Source organism: Morchella sextelata (genome assembly GCF_020137385.1).
Source record: "Morchella sextelata strain SCLS chromosome Unknown scls_8, whole genome shotgun sequence".
Lineage (NCBI taxonomy): Eukaryota > Fungi > Ascomycota > Pezizomycetes > Pezizales > Morchellaceae > Morchella > Morchella sextelata.
In genome coordinates this window covers 1,565,602-1,592,083 of record NW_025408623.1, presented here as the reverse complement: position 1 = coordinate 1,592,083, position 26,482 = coordinate 1,565,602, and the positions used below count along the sequence as shown (strand labels likewise).

The 26,482-nt window shown below is 46.1% G+C and overlaps 6 protein-coding genes across 6 annotated transcripts; 4 read left to right on the top strand and 2 right to left on the bottom strand.

Annotated features, from left to right (window-relative positions):
• Positions 1-1,435: 1,435 nt before the first annotated feature.
• On the top strand, positions 1,436-1,986 carry H6S33_012618 (uncharacterized protein; the record flags this gene model as incomplete). Its single annotated transcript, XM_044843988.1, has 5 exons — positions 1,436-1,492; positions 1,552-1,577; positions 1,631-1,765; positions 1,843-1,907; positions 1,967-1,986. 5 exons carry the CDS (start codon positions 1,436-1,438, stop codon positions 1,984-1,986), a joined length of 303 nt encoding a protein of 100 aa, XP_044695267.1.
• Positions 1,987-4,642: 2,656 nt separating this feature from the next.
• On the top strand, positions 4,643-5,188 carry H6S33_012617 (uncharacterized protein; the record flags this gene model as incomplete). The annotated part of the gene is made up of 1 exon (XM_044843987.1): positions 4,643-5,188. One exon carries the CDS (start codon positions 4,643-4,645, stop codon positions 5,186-5,188), a length of 546 nt encoding a protein of 181 aa, XP_044695266.1.
• Positions 5,189-13,183: 7,995 nt separating this feature from the next.
• On the bottom strand, positions 13,184-14,299 carry H6S33_012616 (uncharacterized protein; the record flags this gene model as incomplete). The annotated part of the gene is made up of 1 exon (XM_044843986.1): positions 13,184-14,299. The coding sequence occupies one exon, from the start codon at positions 14,297-14,299 to the stop codon at positions 13,184-13,186; it is 1,116 nt and encodes a 371-aa protein (XP_044695265.1).
• A 1,108-nt stretch (positions 14,300-15,407) lies between these two features.
• On the top strand, positions 15,408-17,016 carry H6S33_012615 (uncharacterized protein; the record flags this gene model as incomplete). The annotated part of the gene is made up of 8 exons (XM_044843985.1): positions 15,408-15,425; positions 15,527-15,574; positions 15,640-15,712; positions 15,787-15,866; positions 15,930-16,274; positions 16,338-16,817; positions 16,897-16,926; positions 16,993-17,016. The coding sequence occupies 8 exons, from the start codon at positions 15,408-15,410 to the stop codon at positions 17,014-17,016; spliced, it is 1,098 nt and encodes a 365-aa protein (XP_044695264.1).
• A 2,412-nt stretch (positions 17,017-19,428) lies between these two features.
• On the top strand, positions 19,429-22,521 carry H6S33_012614 (uncharacterized protein; the record flags this gene model as incomplete). The annotated part of the gene is made up of 4 exons (XM_044843984.1): positions 19,429-19,912; positions 20,053-21,770; positions 21,825-21,908; positions 21,970-22,521. The coding sequence occupies 4 exons, from the start codon at positions 19,429-19,431 to the stop codon at positions 22,519-22,521; spliced, it is 2,838 nt and encodes a 945-aa protein (XP_044695263.1).
• Positions 22,522-25,050: 2,529 nt separating this feature from the next.
• H6S33_012613 (uncharacterized protein) lies at positions 25,051-26,103 on the bottom strand (the record flags this gene model as incomplete). Its single annotated transcript, XM_044843983.1, has 1 exon — positions 25,051-26,103. One exon carries the CDS (start codon positions 26,101-26,103, stop codon positions 25,051-25,053), a length of 1,053 nt encoding a protein of 350 aa, XP_044695262.1.
• Between the last annotated feature and the right edge of the window lie 379 nt (positions 26,104-26,482).

Genomic DNA, 26,482 nt, shown 5'->3' with positions numbered 1-26,482 from the left:
TATTCGCTTAAAGCGCGATGTATGTACATTTGGTCTACATAGGCGCCTTAATATCTGCTGGTAGACTCGTACTTAATCAGGAGATTTTGGAGGATACACCTCGTCATCACTAATTCACTGCACGCAGATATAGGCAGCCACGACTTTATTCGAATATTATACTTACCTTCTGTTATAACTAAATCCGTATTCAGGTCCCATTTTCATTGTGAAAGGCATGAACGTCCCCCCAAATTCCGAAGATAATTGTCCCAGAGCTGCACAAGCATCTATATGTTACACGTGCACGTTGACTACGGTTCTAGATGTGTAAAGAAATGCGTTGTCTCTACAACGCAACCTACCTACATACAACGTGTCCCTCCAGCTCTCTCATTTTGTAATCTCCCCCTCCCTCCAGGCTCTGATCAGTGCGTGCGCTGGGTGAAATGTCTGAGTTTTGACAATGAGATTCCCACACCCATCGCCGCAAGTGGTAGAGAAGACTATGGGCCTTGAGCTAGGGCTATATGTGTAAGTTGCTAATTTCGCCTGGTAATAAATCCTTTATAATTTACCATGTGATTGTGATTGATATAACGCAAATTGCCATATAGCCTTTATTGCTTGAAGTCGCGAACGTTGGGCAACCTTGTGCCGGCGGCGGGGACTAGAAGCTAGGAGATCACTGATTCAACTCTTCTCCCGCACCTGGGGGCCAGGGGAAGGGGGTGGTTAATAAAAGACAAGTCAGTTCTATAATTCACCTAACCCTTTCGGAGTTTTCATCAGTACGGTCTCTTAATTGTCAATTTAAGTTATATTGCAGTAAAGTTAACTCCCTGGTCCATAATTCGTGGGACAAGCGCGTTACTTCCAGATTAGAATCGGCTGCATTCGGGTGTTCATCAGGTACCGTACAGCTGGGTTCAGTGCGGAAGAGAAGAATAGGTTTGGGGGGGGGGGGGGGGGGGATGTACCAAAAGAAGCATACAGCCATGCCACTCCCGGTAAATCTCTCTCACTCCTTCTCGAATTCGGTCATCGCCGTTCTTTTATACAATCTGAGTGACCCTCCTAGATGTGATCACGTCACATGGAAGCGCGTTGCTACATGGATGGAATTTCTTATTATTCTTCTTCCAGCCATCCTTCCCATCCTTCCTCCGACTCTTGTGATTAATTTAGTTATTACTCAGAGAGTGGTTTCTCTTTCGAGAGATGCATGTGAGGCGTTTTCAATTTATTCAATCTCCCTTATCGGTGACAAGACGAGAAATCAGTGCCAAACAACCAAAGGTTTCGTATCAAAGAAAGAAAAATGTTGCGTGCGACACGAGACTTTCCCGACAGTGTGGTGTGGAGTTTCAGGCTGTAGCTTAGTTAGATGAAGGAATGATCCGGGAAGGGAGCGGATTTTGACATGATCGAATCGATAAGCTCCCGGAGCTGAGAGATGGAACGGGGAAACTTTATGGAGAAGGGGTGGGCGGATCTTGGGACGGACGGACGGGTGAGGTGCGGCGGCAGTGCACGAAAGCGTGGAGGGGGAGCTGGTATGTGATCATGTAGGTACCTACTTTGATTGTGATGTATATGTATGTAGACAGGTGCTCTGGAGTAGAGTACTCTATTTCACTGACTTGTACAGACAGCGCATTCGGATTCGATCCTCGAAGAGTCAGATAAAAACATTGCATATGGGGTGCCGAATTGAGGGTATGTCAAGCAACACGGGTGGAAAAAGCAAGAGATGGAGCTTAACTGAAGGCGGAGGAAAGAGTTGGTACGTACTAAATGTACTTGTGAAAACCGGTTTGGAATTAACCATTTATTTTATTTTTTATTTTATTTGAAATAAAGTACCTACCTGTATACCTACATCACATTGAAAGCTGGCACCGTGATACAGGACCCCCCGGCCTCAGGTACGTTTACGTATGAACACCTAGGTGGGGTTACGTATCTCATTGATAGGAGTTGGTAGGTTGGCCGTGGGCGAGTTAGGTGGGCACTGGGCAATACATTCCTAGAGCTGAAGGTAGATTTCGAATTTCATTCTTGTTGGCAGTACGAAATTGGATGGGCTTGTTCTTTAGGAAGGTTGCAATTGTTCAATTGAGGACTTGAGCTAGGCCTAGGATGGTTAATAGGTAAATTTTCTACCCTCCTTTATGATAATTCTTTTATTTTTCCTTCCTTTATTTTTTTTTTTTATTTTTTTTTATTTTTTTTATTTTTCTCACTTCCTCATCCCTAGCAAGCCCATCATCCTTCCCGAGACTGGCAGTGGGAAAAGTTAGCTGTTTTCGTCTGTTAGTGGTCAAGAGTGAATCTCGTTCGTTCCCGTCCGAAGGGAATCGAATTAAAGAAACGTGTTCGGCAACGGAGCCCATGAATTGAAGTCGAATAAAGTAATTAATTCGTTATCGCTACATACGCGGGGGGATGGGATGGGGTACAGTGCAGCAGGCAAGCAGTGCACAGTATGTAGGTACCTACATGATCACGATAGATATGGGGGGAGGGATATGTGTGGGTATGGGTTGAGATGCAGCAGGCAGTAGTGGGAAGGGTAGGTAACTGTAGGAAGAGCTGGTACATACACTGGTCAGTGGTAGGGTGTGCTGCGTATGGGGCAGGGAGAGGCTTGTAGAGTAACACGACACGACACGACGTTGCATCCAAGTCACGTCTTTTCGCGCAAAGGCCAGCCCTAGGACATTACCTCCACGCAAAATAACGTGAGGAAGGGGTGGTGACCGACAACAGACGCGCAAAGAGCGAGGGGGGAGGGATCGTAGCTAGGCGAGTCGCTCGTCTCTGCACCTGCGCCCGACCCTCGCAATCGTGCAGGGATTCTTTGGATTTCATTTCACGGAAACCGTACGTGAGCGCCTGCGTTTCTCGTTTTTTTATTTTTATTTTTTATTTTATTTTTTTTCTTCTCTCGTTCTTTCCTCTTCTCGACTCTTTCTAGCTTGTATGTATGTAGTTATTAAATTCACTTGTTTTCTAATTTTCCTTTCTTTTCTTGGATTCTTTTCTTTTGATCTTCCTCGTACTCTTTTATCTAGGAAGGACCCAGAGATCCTGTGTAGTTACACTATATTATCAGGTAGTCAGTCAGACTGGGTCTACATAGGTAATTTTTTTCCCTTTTCCTTCATTTGCTTTTTTTTGTCCTTTCCTTTCTATCTCCAGGTTTCTCTCCGTTTTCGTTCTTTTGCGCTGAACTTTGCGCTGGACAACAAATCCGCCGTCGATTGCCTGCCTACTACCCACCCCTCCTCCCGTGTGTCCTATTTTTTTTTTTTTTTCTTAATCCCTTCTTACCTACCCTCTTTTAGAATTTGCTTTTTTCCTTTTTTTTTTTCTCTTTTTCTTTTTGCCTTTTTTTTTATTTTTTTTTTCTCTTTTTTTCTCTCTTTTCCCTTTCTTCCATTTTTTTTTTCTTAATCCTTTTCTTTCTCTTTCTCACCATTAACCCTTCGAACCCTTTTTTTCCAATACGTATACTGCAATAGTAGTTGTATAGGACAGAGTGTACCTCCATACACATATCTCCTCACGCCTCTTCGTTTTCTGCGATCTTGAATTCATTTGCCAATATCTTGCTATTCAATAGATATTTGCAGCAATTGCTTAGATCCCCTCTCTCCAGAAAAGTAGCAGCAGCAGCTCGCATCCTGTTTCGCCGAAACAATCTTTCCCTCACTTTCCCCAGCAACCTAAATCAGAAGTTTGATGGCTCACAACAAGGCCTTGCCTCCTTGGAGTGACGCAGAGAAGGTATGCCTGAATATCCCAGATCTGCCCTATCTATATATCCCAGATCCTGATTTTTTTTCCTTGTTTTTTTGCATCTATCATACTGCCCTATGATCAATCTCCATTCTGCTGCGTGTGGGATGGTAGAGGGAGGGGAAGGGGAAGGGTGATCGAAGAGAGAGAAAAAACGTGTGTGCTGACAACTGATGCTTTTTCTTCGTCTTTTCTCTGGAACGTAGATCCAACTTCTCTTGGAGATTGCGAATCAGGTCAACCAAGATCCTAATTGGAGAGCTATCAACATTCCTGTAGGTCTGTAGCCCTCTCACTCCCGAAGTCTCTTTTTTCTTTTCGTTGCAATTGCTTTCGCAAAACCGCCTCTTCTTCGAATTCGTCTTTGTTTTCACAACTATATATATATTATATATATATACACACATGCATACGGCGATTCTACGCCATTGCCTTGGATCTATGATCCTGCTTTTGTATTGTGTTGCGGCATGGGGCTATGGTACATCCTGATGCGTTCGTCCTCCTTATCCCCGGGCCCGAAACCCTCATATCCGGACTCGGGGAAGGATCACGACCAGGACCCCGGCCGGAGCGGGCAAGCCAGGGGGAGGGAGCTGTTAATTCCCCAATCTCCCGAGTCTGATAGAGCGGGCATGTAGACATAAATTGCAATTTTTTGTCTTCATGCCCGCCAGACACATATCCTCAATACCATTCCCTAGATCATTAGCAGTCCCCTCTAGCACCGTCCCCACACACGCACGCATACCTACCCATTGCCACCCCCCCTCATCTCTCCCTCACCACCACCGCTAACCACACACACCCCCTGAGTCCAGGCCGCACAAAAGCCCAAGCCCAACATCTCTTCACCACCATGAAGTTGCGCGCCCCGCCCGCACCCACGACTACGACCACCACCACTGCCAGCAGCGACACCCCCACGACCACCACGGTCCTCCCCGTGTCCTCGCCCAGCAGCAACAGGAAGCGCCAGCGCGAAGATGAAACCTCGGACGCCGCCGCAGAGGCCCAGTCGTCGAGCGGCGCGCTGGAGACACCAGTGACGAAGCGCAAGCGCGGCAGGCCGACAAAGGCGGAGACGGAGGCGCGCCGCGCCGCAGAGGCCCGCGGAGAGATCCTCCCGAAGCCGAAGCCGTATGTACCGAAGACGGCGAGCCCGCTGGTGGTGGGCCCCGACGGACAGGTCAAGAGGCGCAGAGGGAGGCCGACAAAGGCGGAGGCGGAGATGAGGAAGGCGCATGAGAGGGAATGGAAGAGGAAGCAGTTGGCACAGGGGGAGGAGGGTGAGAAGGAGGAAAGCAAGGCGGGGGAGAAGGTGAAGGCGGAGGAGAAGGAGAGTGAGCAGCAGGAGGAGGAGGAAGAGGAGGAAGAGGAGGAAGAAGAGGAGGAGGAAGAGTAGTGGTATAACGGGGTGAGATGAGGTGAGGGAGACGACGGTTTAGAGTTATATCTCGCTGAAACCTCACCTCAATTGATCATTAAAAAAATACAAACAGGATAAAACAACGTCGGATATGTTTATGCGAATATTCGGATTGCGATCTGGGGGCGGAAACATGTTACGAATTCGGGGAGGGTAAGGCGCTGTACGAAGATAGGAGGTTTCGGCGGTTTCGAGCACTAGAATTATTGTATTCTACGTACCGGGAGGCTTTCTCTTTTTTTGTCTGATTTTTACTATTACTACTACTACCACTGCTACTACTACTACCACTACTACTACTATTATTATTCACTACTACTACTACTCTTACTATTTACTACTATTCACTACTTATTCCATCTTTCTTCCTCTTTTTCTTTACTATTCTTCTAGGGAGGGCAGGGGGGCACTTTTGTTCTGTTTTCTGTTTTCGCGCGCGCTATCAGGGTGGTTCAGTATTTGCTTGGGAGGCCTAAGGGGTGGCCCGGGAAGCGGGACACCGGAGGGGTTTTCTTTGTCGTTTGGGTTTGGTTGGCTATGTTGATTTTTTGCAGCTATCTATGAATCTTTTTTTTATAATCTTTTTTTTATTTTTATTTTTTTATTTTTGGCTAGGCTGGCTGTCTATCTGGCTGGCTGTCTTTCGTTTTTTACAACCTCTTTTTTTTGACCGCTCATAAACGTAAAGAAGGCTGGTAGTTGGCTATGTGTGTGTGTGCGTGTGTGCGTGTGGGTGGGTTGGCTGGTCTGATTTTTTTGATTTTTTGATTTGTTTTGTTTATTTGCTACTATCCAAGTACTCTTACTACTTCCTTTAGTTGGAAAAAATGGTCTTCTTCTGTCTGTATTCGGGGTGGTTGTTGTCGTCGTCGTCGTCATGGTGGTGGTGGTTGTGAGGAGGAGGGTTTTGGTTTTCGATACTGCTACGTCTACTCTAGTACTCTCTCTCTCTCTCTCTTTTTTTGATATACATACAGTACAGAAGACCATCGGAGGATCTAGCTGTTTACGCGGCGGCCCATCCCTCTATTTTTCTTCCTCCTTCTTGAGAGCTCCTAGAGCTCTCTCACATATCTTAATCTCCGCCCTAGCTAGCTCCGTCATGAACATGATCAGATGGGTTCGTCCCATTGTTGCTGCCTGCGATCGATTAGTATTCTGATCCTATCATGCTACAGTTACAGGGGTCGACCACGAATTATTTATTAACTAGCTTCTAAAGCTACATGTAGTAGTCTACGTTAGTCAGTCTACATAGCTTTTTTTCACAACCCATAATTATATCGCGACCAAATCAATTGGAGGTGTTGTCGTTGCTGTCAGCCTGTTTTCCGCCTTGTGCAGCTGAGGTCTTCTAAGCTTCTCCACCTTCCAGAACGGAGCTTGACGTGTACAGTAGGTACGTCTGTCATTGATTCCGAACCGGTCTGTACAGCACAGCAATCACCAGGCACCCACCCCCATATTCCCCATTACTATTGTAACTGTAGCTGCCTCTGCTGCTTCATCATGATCATCTGCTGTCGTTGTCGACGACAACGTCGTCGTAGAGTAGTGACGCTGGATAGGTGGGTGGGTGGCTATCGGCATCACGTTTCGATCCGCCCACCGCGCCCGCGCACCGCGCCTCCCGATCTCCCCCTTCGTAGAGTAGAGTACAGTAAGAACCTGCATTCTACTCCGTACCTACATCCATCCCTCGCGATGGATGTGGAGGGCGGAGGGGGAAGGGGGAGAGGGCCATGACCACCTTTTCCCCACACCTACCCTCAACCCTCGAACCAGACTCCCGGTGTCAGAGGGCATCGCGAGCGATCGATCGATCTCTTTTGCTAGAAATTTTTTTTTCCTACGAAGTGTGTTTGAGGAGGTGTGAGGTGGGATGAACCCACGGGCTTGGGGAAGGATGGGCTGGGTTTTTGGGTTGGGTAGGACTCACTCAGGGAGCTAGAGTAGAGTAGGATGGATGCTAGGTAGGGAAAAAAGCAATACTCTGACTGAGTGGCTTGGCGAGACCAGCTGGATGGGATGGGGGACGTGGGCAGCTGTGGGGTGTGTGTGTGTGGATGGATGGATATCGATGGCTGATGGCTGAAAGGTAAAGCAAGAAAGCGTCAAGCTGCTTGCTGCACGAAGCAGTGGAAGGGCCGCTATCTGGCTGTGATGTGGGTTGGGGTTAATACCCTGTGTAGGTGTGTAGTTGTACATAGAGCCTTTTACCCGAGAATCTGGCTTCACGGGCCATCACTCGCTGGGTGGTGGCTTTTGTTATTTTTGATTTGTTTTTTATGTGCTTGTGCGACTGAGTCAAAACCCCCGCTCCGCTCGGGTTTTTTTCTTTGTGTGCAACTAACTGTAACTGGCTGGCTGGGAAACTGCTGCTGGGGGGAAAGGGAAATGGGTTTGGGGGATTTGTCGTTTTGGTTCGGGAGTGCCACAGGCGCAATGAGGTAGGTGTAGCCCAAATTTAATTGAGTTTGGTTTGGAAAATGTGGAGGTGGGGTTGGTGGTAACGACAAATTTAGGTGTGAGATGGTTAGATCACTTTGGGGAGAACCTCAGGCCCTTCCTGAGTCAACATATTTACTCTCTGGATATAGGGATCAGAAACTCAACTCAACCACGATCATGGCCACTTAAGCCACCATCGCCGCCGCCGCAATTGCAGCTCCCCACTACTTGATACTGCCATCTCCCCTGTCTCAGCGCAGCCTGGCCGGCCGGCACCGTGCCTTGATCATGAGTCCCCGGTGTACATATACATGTAGTTGTGATCTGATTGGAGTAGGCACAGGTATTATATTATTCTCGAAGAATGTTTTATTACTTACATATGTACTTAGGGCACAAAGGATCGGATACATTAATTACCCACAGAGACCAATCGTTGTAAGGAAATCAGTACGACGACGACGACGACGACGACGAGCGCCGATCATGTTTCAAAAACCAGTTCGGAGGATCATTGCTGTTTTCAGTGTTGAGGACGTTAGAGTACCGTGCTGGAGTTTTTGGCTTGCGCAACGACCGCCAGATCCGGGGTTTGACGATACTATGTATGTGGTACTATATCGATTAACTGCCGGGAAGTAAGTAGATAGGTTTAAGTTTCAGTGGGATCGTTACGGCCACCAGACTGGAACTACACTCATAACTCCCCTTCGAAGGTGCAGTTCTCAGAGTGTCACATATGATATGTCGGCTGATACCTATATCTGGTCTACCGGATTCGGGTTGCGGGGCGGTGAGAGCATCAGCGGGGGTAGCAGCGGGGTAGATTAGAGACGGTCATGATGGGGACTACTGTTGTGGGGATGTTTGGTGGAGGGGAGGTGATGTGTTTATAAGGGAGTTGAGAGCCGTGATGATTTCTTCTTTATACATGCATAGGCACTGACGCCACATATATGCTTAAACGACAGAGAGGTTCAACCGACTACATACATGTAGCTGAGGGCTCTTGTCGATCGTACTAGCATACTTTCGGGACACTGATGTATGTAGCTACATGAATACACACAATGAACCAGCACTATACACTCATACTGCATGTCTATTCTCTCGAGGAATTCTACGATGCGTTTACATATAATTGGTACCTATACGCTTAAAGTCTCGCAATGGAGTATCGTTTGGCGTTATTCACCAAATCGATCAGCTCTATCACAATTGCAGATTAGCCAGCTACAGCTAACAAACCACATGTATGTATACGCACCTAGAGCTAGAACCTAACCTACAACGTCCCCCTTGATCAAAACCAAAGTTGTCATCCGACACCCAGCTATTATTGGAGTCACATAATATCACTCGTTTTATCAAATGCACATGTAGCTTCCGAGTCTAGCCAGGGCCCCGCACTATGCATCCTGTATGGCGTGATGGTGCTAACCAAGGGCTTTGGCTATCACTTCTGCTGTAGGCTAATCCATATCTAGTCCTGTTAAACTGATGGGTCACCTCAGGCTGCAGCTGCTCCTGACCCTTGAGTTATGTGCTCTATGTACGTTTGTTGAGTCCCTGCCGGACATGTAACTGAAACCGGATGGTTGTGACTTGTCCTATTTAGCCAACTGGCAGTATCAATCATGCTCTGCTGGGTAGTATTTCGTAAGCGTGGGCTGGGCCAGAGTAACAAATTCCTCATAACGTGACGTCACGACGTGACCATAGACCAAAAATCCTAACCCACAACACCTACCGCAAATCATATCCAATGGAAATGTGCTATCTGGAGAAGACAGAAGACATCTGCCTATGTACTTCTAAGAGCCCCAGGAAACGGTGTCTTGGCGGTCGAGTGATCGCTCTTGACGCAAATATTTTGCGGGCTGACTACAGGAACGGAGGAGCGAGAAGTTTGGAACGGTTTTGGGGTGTGTTGGTGTGGGATTCACCTTTTTTTTTGGGGGGGAAGTGGTTTGTAGGTGTTGCGGACGGGTGAATTGGTGTAGTCCTCATTTCTCATGGCAGTTTTTGAGATTGAAGTGGTGGGCTTTAGGGGAAGAGATGTGGTGGTGTAAAGGACATTTATAGAGAAGGATGCTACAAGCCGTTATCTACTGTTTTGTTGTAAGAAGTGGTAAGGTTAGGCTAGTGGTTTTTCTATTGTTAGTTGCGGGAAATATATAGAGTATGAATTATGGCCGGTAATGATCGGACATGAACTCACGGACCATGATTAATATAGTTGCTTCATACAGTGTAAACTTTAAATTGGCCATGAGGTTAGCATGAAAATTGCGGCATCAAAGCTTTACTATCCCCTGTGAGTCGTATATTACAAGTATCTCGAACCTTGCATCAGCGAATTTACCCATCATGCACCCCTAACCCTATCGACCGTCAAACCCAGTTATCCTATGCAGAATTAAACTATATCTCCACCTTCTGGGGTTTCGCTCTTCCACTGTCACCGGGAAAAGCTGGGTTTAAAGCTGCGGTGGTGTACTGGTAACACAGATGGAAAGTAGCTATATGCTATATATATAGTTTACATTTCTCTCAACAGTGTGTTTGAATCCTCCCGTAGCATTATCATCTTTTTTTGCTGTTTGGATGTGGGGTCTATTTTGAATTTGTGAAGGATTATTTGCTGGGATGCATTGATGAGGATGGTCGGATAGTGGAATTGGAGCTGGAACCGGGGTGAACGTTTTAGATGGGTACTGGGTTTTCTTATTTTTAAAAGTTGGTATGTATATAGAAGCTATATAAATAGCTAGAACGTAAGCTGGGGAAGTGTGGAGTCTTATATAAATTCTGTATCGATTGATATGTTTCAATTGAAGAATTAAACGAAAGGAATTGCATGTAATTAAACAGGTTCATGTTTATTCCTATGTAGTGTGGGGTCAAGCTAGTGTCCCACGCTAGGGTTAGGTGTCTTAAGGACCCCAAAACTATATCTGCATGTGTTTCGGTAGGGAGACCGGCCACTTATGCAGTTACTAACGACCACCGCTAGCTACGGCGCCCTTCACGAATCCAACTACTTGCAACTAGATGCAAAACTAAGCAGGCAGCATGTTCTCAAGACTGACATTGAAAAGTGTTACGCAGACGTACGTCTATGTAATGAACCTTAGCTGTCAGCCGCCTACTATTGATATTGTGATATGATGAGTCTCAGTTACGTCACATGTAAACAGTTTCGATACTGCACTTGGGACTATGACGGGCCGAAAAAAATTCTTTAGTCATATGAGAGATAGGTGATCTGTTAGCTCGATCGAGAGAAGGGTATATATTGTTGGGCTGCTTAGCTGACATGTAGAGGTACCCATCTCCTGGGTCCTAGATGTATTTCTGTGTTGCAGGGTGTGGTGCTTTTCTCTTATGTATCAACCACATGTAGTACGCACATGTACTTGGCCCTACTTGGAGGATTATTGGGAGGAAGTCGTGACTTGCATATTATGGGTTTTGATGTTGGTCTAATCTAAACATTAATTGGGAGGTTAGACAGCTTTCCTCTATTGTCGTAACAAACAATTCAGCAGACTCCATTGAATTGGATGCAAATTGCAGGTTTCGATCTAAGAGGCACGTGGCCAGGAAATAGTAGAGTTCTAAGGTCATTGTGCATAGGCCCAACTTTGGTTTGCAATTGTTCCTTAATGACTTATTAAGTGAAATAGTTGCGCAATTGCAATTGGCGAGAAGCTACAACATGGCTGAAGTCCAATAGAATATCATCTCGTCTAGTAAAGCTCACGAATTTCTAAACAAAATGCTTTCTCACTAGCAGGTAAAGCACTGATATTCAGTTTAAAGCGGAGAGTGTGTGCTTTTTGGCATTGTGTTTACCACTGGCGGTAACTTACTAGCGGTCAACTAAAGGCTTTAAACACCAATGAGCGCCAAAAACCAAGGATGTCTGTGTATAAGCGCTGAATCCCAGTACTTCATACTATCTAGCGGCAAATCCCTTTGGGGTCGATCGATTACGGCCCGGCCCCCATTTTATGATTAGCTCGGGTTGGCCAACCACAGCTAAGCCCATCGATAACTGATCTATATCTAATAAGTATATAGATATACCGATATGCAATGTGTTATTTAAAGGTTTTGATTGGCCAGGTTTGAGGGGTTTTCTTTTTCTCTATCAAATATGTTTGTCAGTAAGTAGATATTCTATCAAATATGTTGGAGTTAGTAGATATTCTATCAAATATGTTTGAGTCAGCCAGTAGATATTGGTTCCAACATACCTTGAGTCAACCAAATAGTATATCAGATACGTGCACAGGGCATCTTGGGGTTTCAGTGATCTTAAGCGTTGGTAAACTGATATTGTTTAAGCCATAACAGTTCCTACTCCGGCCAAAGGCCGGAAAATGCTTGTAGCTATGTAATGTGGCTTTTTGCTTGGTAGCATCTGTCTTTTTTTGACCGAGTAGGTAGGCCAGCAGTCGATTGGTTCTCCAGGATCCAACGCATGACTGGTTGACCATGCAGAGCACGGGAGCGAGAATGAAGAATGGAGGTGAGTTGATTGATCACATTGCATTTCCGGCGCCACAGTCCCCGCTCCAGACATTCAGGAGACTTACTTGGACAAGACCTATAGTAATGCCAGTGCTATTATATAATTATCTTATGCCGGGAGCGATGGCCGGACGGCTCGTTTATGTAAAACACGAGTGAGATTTTATGATTAAACAACGAAATTGATCTGTCTTGAAAAATCCCAAATAATTTGTCTCAAAGCGCCTGCTCTTTGGCTTAAAATTGGGCTTTACAGATATCTACGATTAATAAAGAGTAATCAAAAAAAAAGAGAAACCAAGAAAAACGAAACTCACTAGACTGGATACATATATGACAGTTGGGTATTTATCAGAGAAAGAGAGTGTATGTGCTTTCCCTTAACATCTAAAAAGCAGTTGAACACCGAGACAGGGAAGGAAAATAGAATACAACGCTACAATCAAACAGAGGTCAACTCGGCATAATCTTAATATATAAACATCGTCACACAGCTGCGTCGCCACTGGACGAGCATGAGCCAAAAAGAAAAACTCTAGTAAATGATTGAAATATGGTAAACTACTTATAGCTGTGAGAAGACTTGCTTGCTCGGGTATAGTTAGGCTGAACGGAAGACGAAAATGCAGAACAATCGGATGATCAATCAAGATCAAAGAAAAACTACCGCCGATATAAACAAATTACGCAGAAATAATTTAAAAACTCTGATGTTGAGACAATAATTCGTAAAAGTAGCATATAATTATATCTTAGATAGTTTTCGTCCGTCTCCTTCTTGTATCGATCTATTTTCTCCTCTGCTGTGGAGGGTGACGGTGCTGTCATTAAGATTGGAGATTTTTATATAATAAAATAATGCAGCTATCCGATGATGATCGTAATTCGTACTCTCGTCTCTCAGAGATAATGAAATGAAGGTAGATGTCGTATCACTGTATCGTCTTGGGTCGTTTATTCGTATAGTTGAAATATAGGTCGTTACACCATGGTCTGAGGCCTGACTAGTAAATTCCCAGTTCCAAATTCGCTTTGAGAACCCCTAATATTTACTAGCCTCCCGCTTCCTTCATCAAATTCTCGACTATCCCCAGTAGGACTTATAACTAGGGTTGGGGTTCTAGACATTCTCATCATCGATATGTGTTCTCGAAAAGCATTTCCCGGAAAACTAGCGCTTCGGGGTGTCATGTCGTAGTCTGGTATTGGCGGGCTGCTTTGTCTTTCAATTACTGGCGGATGAATCCGTACAGCATCGAGAACCTCCTCCATTTCGACCTCAATCCCAGCAGTTTTGCAATCTGCAATAGTAATATCGGCGGGCGTGAATATTCCCAACCCTATGGTTGCATCTGTGTTCTGTTCACATTCGATTGCAGCTAGAGTGCAAGCCGCCCTCTGAGTTGCACAAACATCTGATGTATCCCACGTGTCAAAAGGATCAACCTCAGCCCCAAGCCCTGTGATCGGAGGAGTTTGAATGACGTATAGAACAGTTGGATTATGAAGTTTTGAGTGGGTAGGAGTTGGACGCAGAACAAAGGGATTGTGGCTATTGTCTCCAAGAGTTGTAGAAGAAGAGAAATTGTGTGAAGTAAAATCAACTGGCCCAGGAGGCTTTTCTATGACCGTTTCTGACGCTGATTCGAGTCTTTCGGTTCCATCGGATGGGCGAGGGCAGTTAAATGCTTGTAGTGTCCAAAATATTGCCTGAAAAACAAGGGAAACAACAAATAATGAAAACCCCGCAATAACCATCGGGTCTCTGTCACGGCCGAACATAGTATTTGGCATTGCCTTCGGACGAAAGCTCATCCACCCTAATGCGAGAGTGGAAAGAACAACAGCCAGGGCAGTTGAGACAACCCCACCTAACAGATATAGCCGTTTTCCGGGGGGGAATATAGTGAAAAGAAGTATAAGAATACATGTTGTAATGTCGAATGCTGCAGCTGCGGTGCAGGACGACGAGAGGACGGAACGGGCTGAGATAGTAGAGGCGGAATACAGGATGAAGAATACAGTTGTGCTCACTGTGAGCACTATGGTGATAGAGCCCAGGAGACGAATTATGTGTCTCGAGGGGCGGAAAGACATGTCGTTTAACGGGTAGCCGGTGGTGAGGGTATATATGGAAACGGGAGCAGACCAGAGTGGCCTGTCTCTCTGTCTCCTTTTTCCGGTAGAAGCTGATGCCTATGGTCCGGGTGGTTGCAAAGTGGTGAAGGGAGTAAAGGGGTTATTGTTGTTGGTTGATTAGAGTTAGGTTTACTTGAAGATTTGGTTTTGGCGTGCAGCATTGATTTGGTGATGATCATTAAACGTTTGCCAGAAATTTGTACATCAAGGACTTCAAGACAACAAAATCAACGTGTGACGTGGAGAAACGTTGTGGGGTTCTCGTGTCAATATTGTGGCTTGATCCGTCAGGCAGTATTTGCTGGGCGAGAAAGAACCAGGGTATTACGCCATGAAGCCGCCGTTAGATATGATACGACCCGGATCTCGGGAGAGGAGATCTCGGACGATAGGTAGAGGAGGGAGGGAGGGGCGAAATGAAATGAGAATGAGAGGGAATGGGGCAGGGGTAGGGGTGATGATGGTAGGAGGTGAGGATGAGAGGAAAGGTGAAGTAGATAATTCCCCTTCGGGGAGCGCTACATGTTATGGTGTTTGTTTTGTTTTATTCGGGGATTTTCCGAGCTTTCCGTCCGTATGCGGTCGATAGTTGACGGGGAACACTGATGGACCAAAACAAAACAACAACGCCAGGAAATCCCCCCGTGCGCACGGGCCAGTTCCAATGCATGCACAGGCGACGATCTAATCCTAACACATCCAATTCTTAACATGAAATAAAACATCCCAAAATATTTACTTGCGTTGCTGTAAGTGATGATCATGCAGTCCAGATCTTCTCTGAACAAACAGAGCCCCGCGGTCTCGTGCTGAACTCTTAGTGGTCTCCCGTCTTAGTAATAGTATCGCACCCTAGTGGGAGCCTACATTTTTGTGTTACCCAAGAGCCAGCAAGAGCTTCTCGCTTCTTTGCCTCTCTCCACATCCACCAACACTCCCACCCCACCACTATCATCGTCTTTCTTCATCGTCTCCATCTCCATCCATCTTCCATCTACCTCCCATCTAACAAAAGCCGTCTGGCTAAATCCCAATAAATAATCTAAAGTACTGTTCTTTTATCAACATGAAGCTCACTTTTAAGGTGGGTCATAGCCGTTGCCCCTCCCCCACTTGTCATTTCTCGAATCTTTCGAGTTTATCAACGCAACATAACGCAATACTGACCGCTTTCTTTTCTAATAGGATCTCAAACAGCAAAAGTTCCTCATTGATGCCGAGCCGTCTGATACTGTTCGTTTTAGCTCGTTTTAGCTCACTTACGTTTATACATGCGGATACTAACTGGGATATGATAGATCGGTCAGCTCAAGGAAAAAATCACTGCCGAGAAGGGATGGGATGCCTCTCTCCAGAAGCTCATCTATTCAGGTGCTTATTACATTCGCTTTATACTTTAGACATTTTGAAGGTATTTTACAGGCTAACGGACCTTCTATCACAAGGCAAAATCTTGCAAGATGATAAAACAGTAGAATCCTACAATATCGAGGAGAAAGGCTTCGTAGTCTGCATGGTATCAAAGGTAATTTGCCGTGTATAGCCTTTGGCCCCCTTTTGGACGGCGACTGATGAAGGTGGATGATAGCCCAAGGCCACACCTGCAGCAGCTTCAAGCTCTAAGGCCGCAGCTACCCCAGCTAAAGTTCCTTCAACACCTGCGCAACCCACTGTGCCAGCTACCCTTTTTGCGCCAGCTCAATCTGCTGCTGCTGGTTCCTCCAGTTCTGCTGTTCCGGAGACCCCAACACCCGCCGGCTCAGGTTCTGCAGCCCCCTCCAACTTCAATGATCCTTCAGCGCTTGCTATGGGAGGAGACGGCGAGTCTGCTATTCAAAATATGATTGCAATGGGATTTGAGAGGAGTGAGGCTGAAAGAGCTATGAGAGCTGCATTCTTCAACCCAGACAGAGCTGTGGATTATCTCCTCAACGTATGTATTCGTACTTTGATATCTTTCATTTCTGCGGCAGAGGCTTAGATTGACTTGTTGCAGGGTATTCCTGATCATGTCCAGCAAGAGAGACAACCTCAGTCACCAGATGCTCGTCCCGCCGCTCAAGCACCATCTGCCCCACGATCGGCTGCTCCAGCTGGAGGAGATGCATCGGCAGAACCTTCAAATCCAGAGAACATCAACTTGTTTGAAGCTGCTGCTGCTGCTGCTAGCCAGCGCTCTGGAGGTGGTGCTCGTGGTGGAGCTGGAGCTGGAGGACTTGGAAATCTTGATTTCCTCCGCAACAACCCGCAGTTTCAACAGCTTCGCCAAGTTGTTCAACAGCAACCACAAATGCTCGAGCCAATCTTGCAACAAGTTGGGTCAGGAAACCCTCAACTCGCTGCTTTAATCAGTCAGAATCCGGATGCATTCTTGCAGTTGCTTAGTGAAGACCCTGACGATGGTGAGGGTGCACCTTTGCCGCCGGGTGCTCAGCAGATCGCGGTCACTCCTGAAGAGAGAGATGCTATTGAGAGAGTATGTTATACGCCCCCGTCCCAGTCTACAAATTTACCCAATTAGAATCCCTATAATTAGACGCTAATATCCGGTTTAGCTATGCCGTCTGGGTTTTGACAGAGACATGGTAATTCAAGCGTACTTCGCTTGTGATAAAAACGAAGAGCTTGCAGCCAACTTCTTGTTTGAGCAGCCTGACGATGATATGGAGCCGTAGACATTTTTCATTAGGTCTTTGTTCGTTAGTTTTCTTGTTTTTCTTCTTTCTCTTTTCTATACCGATAAGCCAGATGGACCGGACGGAGCGGTAGCCGGTCAAGATGAGTAGCTAGGCGAGAATAAAAATGAAGGTTGTTTGATGGAAAGCAGGAATTGGATTCGTCGGTCGGTGGATGATGAGACACGAAATCCGTAATTATAAGTCTCTGAAATTGTTTTTATCTGTCCTAATCACATTCACGACTTTTGTCATGACTTGATTTGGTCCATCTTATTATGTTTTACCTCCATATCTTTTATAATTTGTTCTTGCAGGCGTTATGTGGGGGGCGGGAAGTAAATGAAACCATGAAATGTTTCGCGCATCTGCACTGCATGAGGGCACATATTGATATATCTCATTGAATGTTTGAAACTTTTTCTGAATGTATAAAGTTTAATGACCATGTGTGTAACCACGAACACATGTGCACGATTTTTAAACCCTTCAAATCCGGGAGGGTTTTATGATTTAATGAGAGTATGTAACTTTTTATCAACCCGAGCCCTTCCTGTGAATTTGGGATAACAAAGGTGTTTATCTTTGGTACCTCATGTACTGGAGAGTCTTTTGAGATGCGAGTGATGAACCATGAATCACCAGAAACTGTATATTCAACTAGAAAAACCTTAGTAATAAGCTACGATGAGACTTCTGACATTGTTCTAGCCCCTGCTCCCCAAGTATTTGGTACTTTCGGTTCTATTTATTTGAGTTTTTCATATTAAGAACATGCGATTTCAGAGAAGACGTATATCTTAAATAATCCTATTTTGGTACGCGCTCTTCTAGACGATATGATGTTCTCCAGGAGAGAATGAAGAGATGAAAGTGGAGAAATAACAATTGAATATATGCTTTAAAGCCAGCTTGCTGATATATACATGTAGTTCTATATTTGCTACCAAAAGGCCCTGCTCGAGGCAGGAAACTGCGCCGAAGCTTCCAGAGAACGGGTGATAGTTCATCCGCAGCCAGGATATCATAGGTATAGATGCCCCAGTGGGCCCTTTACGCATACAACAACCCTGTAACTGCCTATCAATGTCCACAGCCCTTTTTATAGCTTGTCCCCAGCTCTACCGTCACGAATGTACCTGGCGACCACGTGCATGACAGCTTCTCATGAAACGTGCAAAAAATATAACAACCAAAACCGCGGAATCAAGTTATGTGCTCTCAGAGATTCAACTATACCATACCACACTTGTCCTTGTCCAACATCCAGACCTCTCAACCTCATATCTTGCGACTACAACCAACCCAAACCACCGGAAAACAAGATTCTCAACTGAACCCAGAATGTGAAGCCCGGCTGAAGTGCGCCAAGTCTGGCTTGGCATAGTCCCATTTCTTCTTATGAGGCTCATGCTTACCCAGGAATTTGTCCATCACGCTGTTACAAGGCTGCAGCAGAATAATGTTTATACGTGCGTGACTGTCCCGATAGGGAGCCGGAGAGAGAGAACTTGTGGGGATTTTACAGTACGGCAACAAGGAGGGAGGGAGGGAGATCGGTATTGTGCTTATCAGCCCATATAAAACTTTCATAGGAGAGAAGAATAACACCCCGCCACGCGCAGTCAAGCTCATCGGGAGGGAGGAGGAGAGGGAGGAGGGGCGTTTGACAGGGGCATAGGGACGAAACGCTAGCGCCCTTCTTGTCGTTCTTCATTGGGACTCGTCTGGTCGTCTACAAAGCTTCAAGCCCGCCATTTCACCAAACCCGACGTTTTGCTTAGAATCACAGATTCTGCAGAAGCACCCACCTCTTCCAACCCCAAGTGGTCCTCGAATCGAGCGAAATTCCACCCACGCAACAGCCAGAATTGACGGGAGTATTCAGTTCTCCCCTTTCTCCCTTTTCGCCTGAGCTCTGGTCCCTCTTTTGCCACATTTTTCTTCATAGATATTATAATTTTTATTCTTTTAACACTACTACGGCGCTCTTGATTCTGATTTCTTGAAATCAATTTTTTTTGTTGCCAGTGCAGTGCCACCAGAGAAGAGTTTTTTTCCCAAGGGTCTTCAAGAAACACGGATACACCGCGGCTATAGTGTGAAGGGATTATTGTTCAAAGATTCGGACACCAAGCGCAGAGTATCGTGCGTGCTTGTTTGTGTGCGTGAGGCGGTGTTTTAAAGTTGGAACAGGAGGAATTTCTGTTTTTTTTTTTGTCGAGGTTCGGACGGAGGAGAGACGGAGTGAGGGCCACCAAGCAAGCGTGACCTAACAGACAGCCTGGGACCCACGAAACCACGACAATTAACCACCACCACTGCTACTAGTAACCACCAACAACAACACTTTTTTTTTTTACTAGTCATCATAAATACCCCTTGATCTATATAACAGCAATACGCGAAAACATGAAGAGGGAAAGGACTAGCACAAGCCGCAGTCCTAGCAGCGACGGCGCGGAAACCGCTATGGGGGAGATCAAGCTCGAGGATTCTCCTCGAGACATCGTTGCTGGAGGAAAGATATTGAGGATGGGAGATGAGATCAAGGAGGAAAAGAAGAAAGGGAACGGTAGTTCCAAGGCGTCTTCGGCTTCACCTGCACATGGGAATACTCCTTCTTCATCACCGACTAAGGGCGAGGAGGACAAGGGGTCGCCGGCCGAGGCGGAAACTGGCGATTCACAGAAGCCAAAGCTGTTGCGGGCACCATCGTCGACCAAAGTGCTCAAGGAGAAGAAGCCGCCGGCTTTGTTCAACGATTATCCGGACAGTACTGAGGAGGCGACATCTACATTCGCCGTCATAGATGCGTGCATCTACAGTAATAAACATATCGGAGACTCTGGACAGGATGGCGATGGAATGTCTTGCGAGTGTAGAGAAGAGTGGGGTAAGACCATTTCATTCATCCATTCCACGCACTTTAGAGAACTTTCCCTCTCCCCTTTTACCAGGTCCTAGAGCTACTGGTTCTTGGCTGTTTTTTCGGTAGATTTTTTTTTGTTCGGTTTCGCTGACGCGCCGCCACAGATGGGACACATAATGTTGCCTGCGGCGAAAATTCCGATTGTATCAATCGAATGACCTCCATGGAATGCACACAAGATGATTCCTCTTGCGGCTCCGATTGTCAGAACAAGCGCTTCCAAAAACGCCAGTACGCAAATGTTTCGGTCATCAAAACCGAGAAAAAGGGATTCGGGCTCCGAGCAAATGTTGACATCCCGATCAACACCTTCCTCTACGAATACGTTGGCGAAGTGATTGATGAAGGCAAATTCCGTAGAAGAACGCACAAATATTTCCAGGAAGGAATTAAACACTTTTATTTCATGTCACTCGGAAAGAACGAATTCATCGACGCCACCAAAAAAGGTGGCCTGGCTCGTTTCTGCAACCACTCTTGCAATCCAAACTGCTTCATAGACAAGTGGGTCGTGGGTGACAAGCTGCGAATGGGTATCTTTTCGAAGAGAGATATCATTGCGGGCGAGGAACTGGTATTTGATTACAATGTCGACCGATATGGCGCCGAACCCCAAACCTGCTTCTGCCAAGAACCCAACTGTCTGGGGTACATCGGGGGCAAAACTCAAACCGACGCAGCTCCCAAACTTTCTCATAATATTATCGAAGCTCTTGGTCTCGAGGATTCAGAGGACTGGGTAACTGCCACAGCCAAGAAGGGTAGACGACCAAAGAAGACCGGAGAAGATGACGATGACTACACTGAGAGTGGCACACCTGGCACCAGACCAATGAGCGAAGCAGATGTCACCAAAGTCATGTCTTCACTCCTTCACTGCAAGGAGAAATGGATTATCACCAAACTCCTTGACCGCATCATCGCAAGTGAGGACGATGCTGTGTTCGCTCGCATTGTCAAGATGCACGGTTACCAAATCCTTGGGAGGATTATCCAGGACACTAAAGACGATATGAACGTCGTTTTAACTGCTCTTCGAATCCTTTTCAGGTTCCCTCGTATCACAAAGAATAAAATCACACAGTCCAAAATCGAAACCATAGTTGTAGAATTCACCACGGTTGAAGACGAACAGGTTCGTGAAGCATCAAACACTCTCATACAGGAGTGGAGTTCTCTTGAGACAGGCTTCCGTATCCCCCGGCGCGCGCCAACTTCTACAAACGACAAAGAGCGAAACAATGCATACAATGACCGTGATAACAGAGATTCGCGGTCTAAATCAGGCACTCCACCACCCGATCGGACTGCAACCCCGCCCACTCGCCCGCGCCCGCAACCCCGGGAGAAATCTTTCCAAAGCCAACCTCCTCGCGGGCCTCGAGCAGATAGAGCTCAGTATAGCAATAACAATGACAACAAGCCGCGACGAGATATTCCTTGGGGCTGGCACAAGGCTTGGCACGATCAACAATTATATTACTACTCAAACGATGGCAGGACAAGATGGGATATGCCAACTGAGCCATGTCGGTCGGACGATAGACCTTTGAAACCGCCTCCACCTCCGCTAAGGCATGGCGAACTTCCTCTTGACCCGAAAAGAAATGCGCTGCAGGCAATCATAGACTCGATTACGCAGAACATTGACGAGAAAAAGGTGATGAAGGTGGAGAAAGCTCCCGAAGAAACCGAAAAAAAAGTTGTTGAAGTTACGGAACAGCAAAAGAGACGGAGTAGTAAGGATAGAGAGAGGAAAGAAAAGGAGAGGAGAGAAAAGGTATATGACGACGATAAGACGAAGAATATTTTGATGAAGACTGTGAGTAGTCTATTTCCTTGATGGCTGGATAAATACTGATTATGTTGTTCTTAGTTTGCCAAAGTTGTTGCAAACGCTGTCAGTAAATACACAAATGAGCTTGGCGGCCGTGATGCAGTCAAAAAACACGCTAAAGATGTACGTCTCTATTCGCACATATATTAAAGCAGCTTGGCCCTTACTCACAATTTATCTATAGATCACGGAAATCCTCGTTAAAAAGGAGATGAAAGATGGACGCAAAATTGTCAACCCTCACCTTCTGCTTGAGTCCGAAAAACGCAGGGGCAAAGTAAAGATTTTCGTCAAACAGTACATCGAGAAAGTGATACACCATATCCAGAAAGAAAAGGAAAACAAGGCCAAACGCGACCAACATCGAAAGGATCGAAAGGAACGTTCTCATGGCAGTAGCAGTTCTGACGGCAAGGGTAAAGACAAAGCCCAAAACCGTGCTGAAGGGGCGGAGAGTGTAGACTCGCAAATGATGGATATCGTCCAGGAGATGAGCCCGATTGGCGGAAGTGTTTCTCCAACGAGGGGAACACAGACACCTCCCTGCTTGACCCCAGGGAAGAGAAGGAGAGATGATTCCGATGACGGCGATGAAAGTGGGAGGGGCTATGAAAGTGAGGAGAGGCAGAGCCCGAAGAGAGCTAAACCTACGAGCCCAAGAAGAGACATGACACCTCCTGCAAATGTAACTACTACAGAGTTCATGGCAGGTGGGGGTGGGGTGTATGTCTGCTAACTTTGGTTAAGAGAACGTTGCTGTTGAAGTGTCAGGTGATAATAGGGATATGCTCTGTCGCTGGCGGGCTTTGTCCTGTTATTTCTTTTTCGGGAATTTTTCCATGGTAGGGGATAGCGATGATCCGGTGCAATACTCTCCGTCTAACCACATCTTCCCTTTATTAACTAGCTGTCTTTATCTTCTTTGTCTTTCCTTGAGGAGTTGTCGCTTTTTCTTTCTTTTTTTCTGGCAAGCAAGGGGAATCAACTGTATAATTAACACTTTTCTGCATCTCTTTCCAATTTGTTTTTGTTTCTGCCGGAGCGTTCTTATTTGAGCACTCTACTTCTTTTCTTTCTTGTCCAAAATGGTTCTACTTTTCTTATTACTATATCTTTTCTTTTATGGGGGGAGTTAGGAAATCGTTTTCATTTTCGCCATCTGGATTGTTTTCGTTTTCTGGGTATGAATTCTTATCCATTTCTATCCACCGTACTTATTTTCTTTTTCTTTCGTACAGGTGGCGGTAGCTACGCGTGGCTTCTATGGTCAAGTGAATATCGGTGTTGTGGATGAGTAGGCGTCAGGGTATGTTGTGTACAGATAGTATGTACGTTCTCGTTTGAAGCCCTTTACTTTTTTGTTTTTTATTTGGCCAGATCGATGGACAGGGAGGGCAGGGTAGTCAGTCAATCAGTAGATATGGAGGAATTATTTATGGGGTTACTTCAAAAGTTACAATCGGTTTTTTAGTGGGTTTTCTGGGTAGCACTGGGTGCTGGCCGACATGATGTGGAGAAAAGCAGCACAGCGTGGTTTGGTGCATGCGGTATCACTCGGTCGCGCTTCTAACGCAACGAGGTATCCTATACGGGGGAGGGGTTTCCTTGCACTGCATCGATTCTTATCTTTTTGTCATACGCATGTAGGATGACATGAGGGGAACTGTGTCGTGTGTCGACCTTTCGCCTGTCGGATAAAAGTTGTCAGAACAATCATTACTTCAAATGCAGTCTGCAGCGGCGAAGGGAAGATATACTTCAATTAAGAGTTATAAATAAGTTTGCGTTAAGTGGTGACCAGCCGCAGAGATGACTGCTCGGGTAAAGAGTTTACTGTATCCATATTACGGAATCCGAGTCTCTTTTGTATACTATAGTATACAAAACAGGGGAATGTACAGTTACTCTCCAACGGATTTTCATGAGATGCGAAGAAGATGGCTAGTACATATAGCCTATGTGATGAGTAGTAATCACTAGAGCGTCGCTACAATATTGTGTTTCCGCTCCCGCCCCCGCGATTCGCGAAATTGTAGTTCTGAGCGCCACTAATGGCACGATGATTCACAACAGGGTTTTAGGGACATAAACGCTTGAAATTATCAACTTCACAGAAATATAATTATTACCTCAACCCACATCCACCACCTTACCAGAGGGCATCAACATCGGGCCATGCAATATACTCTGGTTGAAAGTTATTGAACTCTGAATCATGAACGCATACGGGTTATGTACTTCTGCTATAGGATCTGCTCAGTGAACGACGGAGACCTATAAACCGAGCTATCTGGTTTTTGGTTCCTTGATAGGGTACCCCCACCGAGCGGAGCCCGGGCCGAGTCGTGGGCATAAACGGAAGACCTCCGGATTTTTGCCAAGCTTAGGCAGCAGCACGACCTCAGGTTTCGACTTCGCGCTAGGAGTTCTGGATATCTTCATCTACAATGCAGTCTAAACAAATAGAGGTTTTAACGAGAGGATAAGATAGAGGTAAAAGCCTTACCTCCTGCCTTACTCGGCCAGCGAAGATTTTATATTTCCCATAAAGAGGCTGCCAGCAGTTTCTCTGGAGAGGTTGCAAAATGAATGCACAAACGTGTAATATGAGTACTTACGTATGCCACTATATGTATGATGGTGAAGCCACACTCAGTCAAGGCAGATATTGGAGTAACGTGTCAAGTGCTTTCTTTTGACTTTGACCAATGTCCGGCCAGCCGTATTCATCTTCCCCAACTATCCCTTGCTGTGGGTAGTAGAAGAAGCTTTGACATAAATCTTCGCCTCCGTCTTTTTGCACAAGGCTGAATCCCCAGCTAAACCTCATAGCCGATAGGTCACCGAATCAAGAAGTAACTTGCTGTAGTAAAAACAAGGCATTGAAAATAGGCTGCAGCCGATGTGGGCCATCAGAGAACTCGGGAATCTCTCAAATGGTTTGCTGCCCCGTGCACTCAGAGATAGTTAATAGGGAAAAGCTAACTGTACGATGTCTCAAGTGTCATACGCATATATAAAAACCGCAAAGGGGGCTCTGGCCTTGGGCGGATGCAGCCACAGTGGGGCACTCGACCAGATGTCTAAATATTCAAGATTATAAGATGTCACTGTTCTGCTATATAACATGAAATTCTTGTAATCTCGTTCAAAAAGTCATCAAGCTTGTTTATATAGATATGTACATTTACCCAATCCTACAAAAGAAAATGCCAATAATAAGTAAAGAACGCTGCAGAACTCTAAAGCAAATATATCTTAGTTATCATATGGTACTGCCACCACATATATCATTGTCATCCGGATCCATAGACCTCCCCGTAGACTTCCCTTCTTTCCTGAGAAGATGCAATACCCTGATAAAACTACCAATAGCCATGATTAACGGTAACAACTGTCCTGTCGATCCCAACTCATTTACCCCAAGGATATGATTCCATCGAATCATCAACTCCACAGTCAACATAAACGAGATTAAGGAACCACTTAGTATCACCATGCTCGTGCTCTCAAGGCCCTTCTCCGCCTTTGACCTTGATGTGTTTTCTGGCTCTATCTCTGACTGTCCAAAACTGGCGACGGCTAAGTCGATTTCTTCATTGTGGCTCGTAGGGAAGCAACATAGCTTATGTGCGATGGGCCAAAATATAACCATCGAATGAATTATGCCCATGAGAACAAAAACGGCCTTCATAAACGTGCGCAGCCAAGTGTAGAGGTTAACCTTGGCAAAGAAGTAGGCCCATGTGCTACATCCTGGGTGCTTCATATGGTCCATCCCCGTGAAAAAGAACCACAGTCCATACACACAGAACCCTGTACTCAGGACAAACCGAATCAGTCCACCGATGTTCGACGCTTTGTGATATGCGAACTTCTTTGCCTTGAAGATGCCGCCATCTTCTTTGGCGTCGCCCGAGCACACCCCTCCCATGCAGAAGATAAGCATCATGTACGCTTCAACTGCATAGAGATCGCTTCCTTTGGTAATTGTAATAAAGAGGAGACCGGCGAACATGGCGGCTTGGAAGCAGTTGTTTACACCACGTACGCTCTGGGCTTCGGTGGGGAGGAACCCGTATGCGACGGCTGAGGTGACCCATTGCAAGTACACGCCGATACGAATTCCGAGGCCATAGGTGTTGTCGTCACCGCTGAAGCCGCATTCATTATCTACCGGAGAGGATGCTTGGGCCTGACGCTGCTGGAGCTGCGGTGGGGCGGGGGCGGGGGCGGCAAGCGCGAGGAGAGGGAGGAGCGATAAAAGCCCAAGAATGACACAGGGAAGTTCCCGACGACTGAATAAGGTTCTGACCATAGCTGTATCTGTACTTGTCCGAGCTTCTTGATAACCGTTCGGGGGGTAGGAAGGTATTTATTGACATTTCCCGAGCTCTTGGAGGGGGTACGAAGGCTGCGCCTAGTTCTCGGCGAGATATCCCGCTTCACTCTCCTGCAGCTGGGACTTTGTGTGCACCTATCATGGGTGGTTTCCATGCAGGTTTTGAGCTTCTTTTTTTTTCTGGGTTGATTGACATTGTGACACTTCATTGGGTTGATCCCTGCACTGCCCCCCGAGAGAAGCGAGGCGGCATCATCAGACATCACTCGGGCTCGGCGATCGCTGCTGTGCTTGTGGAGTAAGGGCGTCCCGTACTCTATTGCTATAGCTAGCGAGAGCTTGCGCTAGTGGGGAT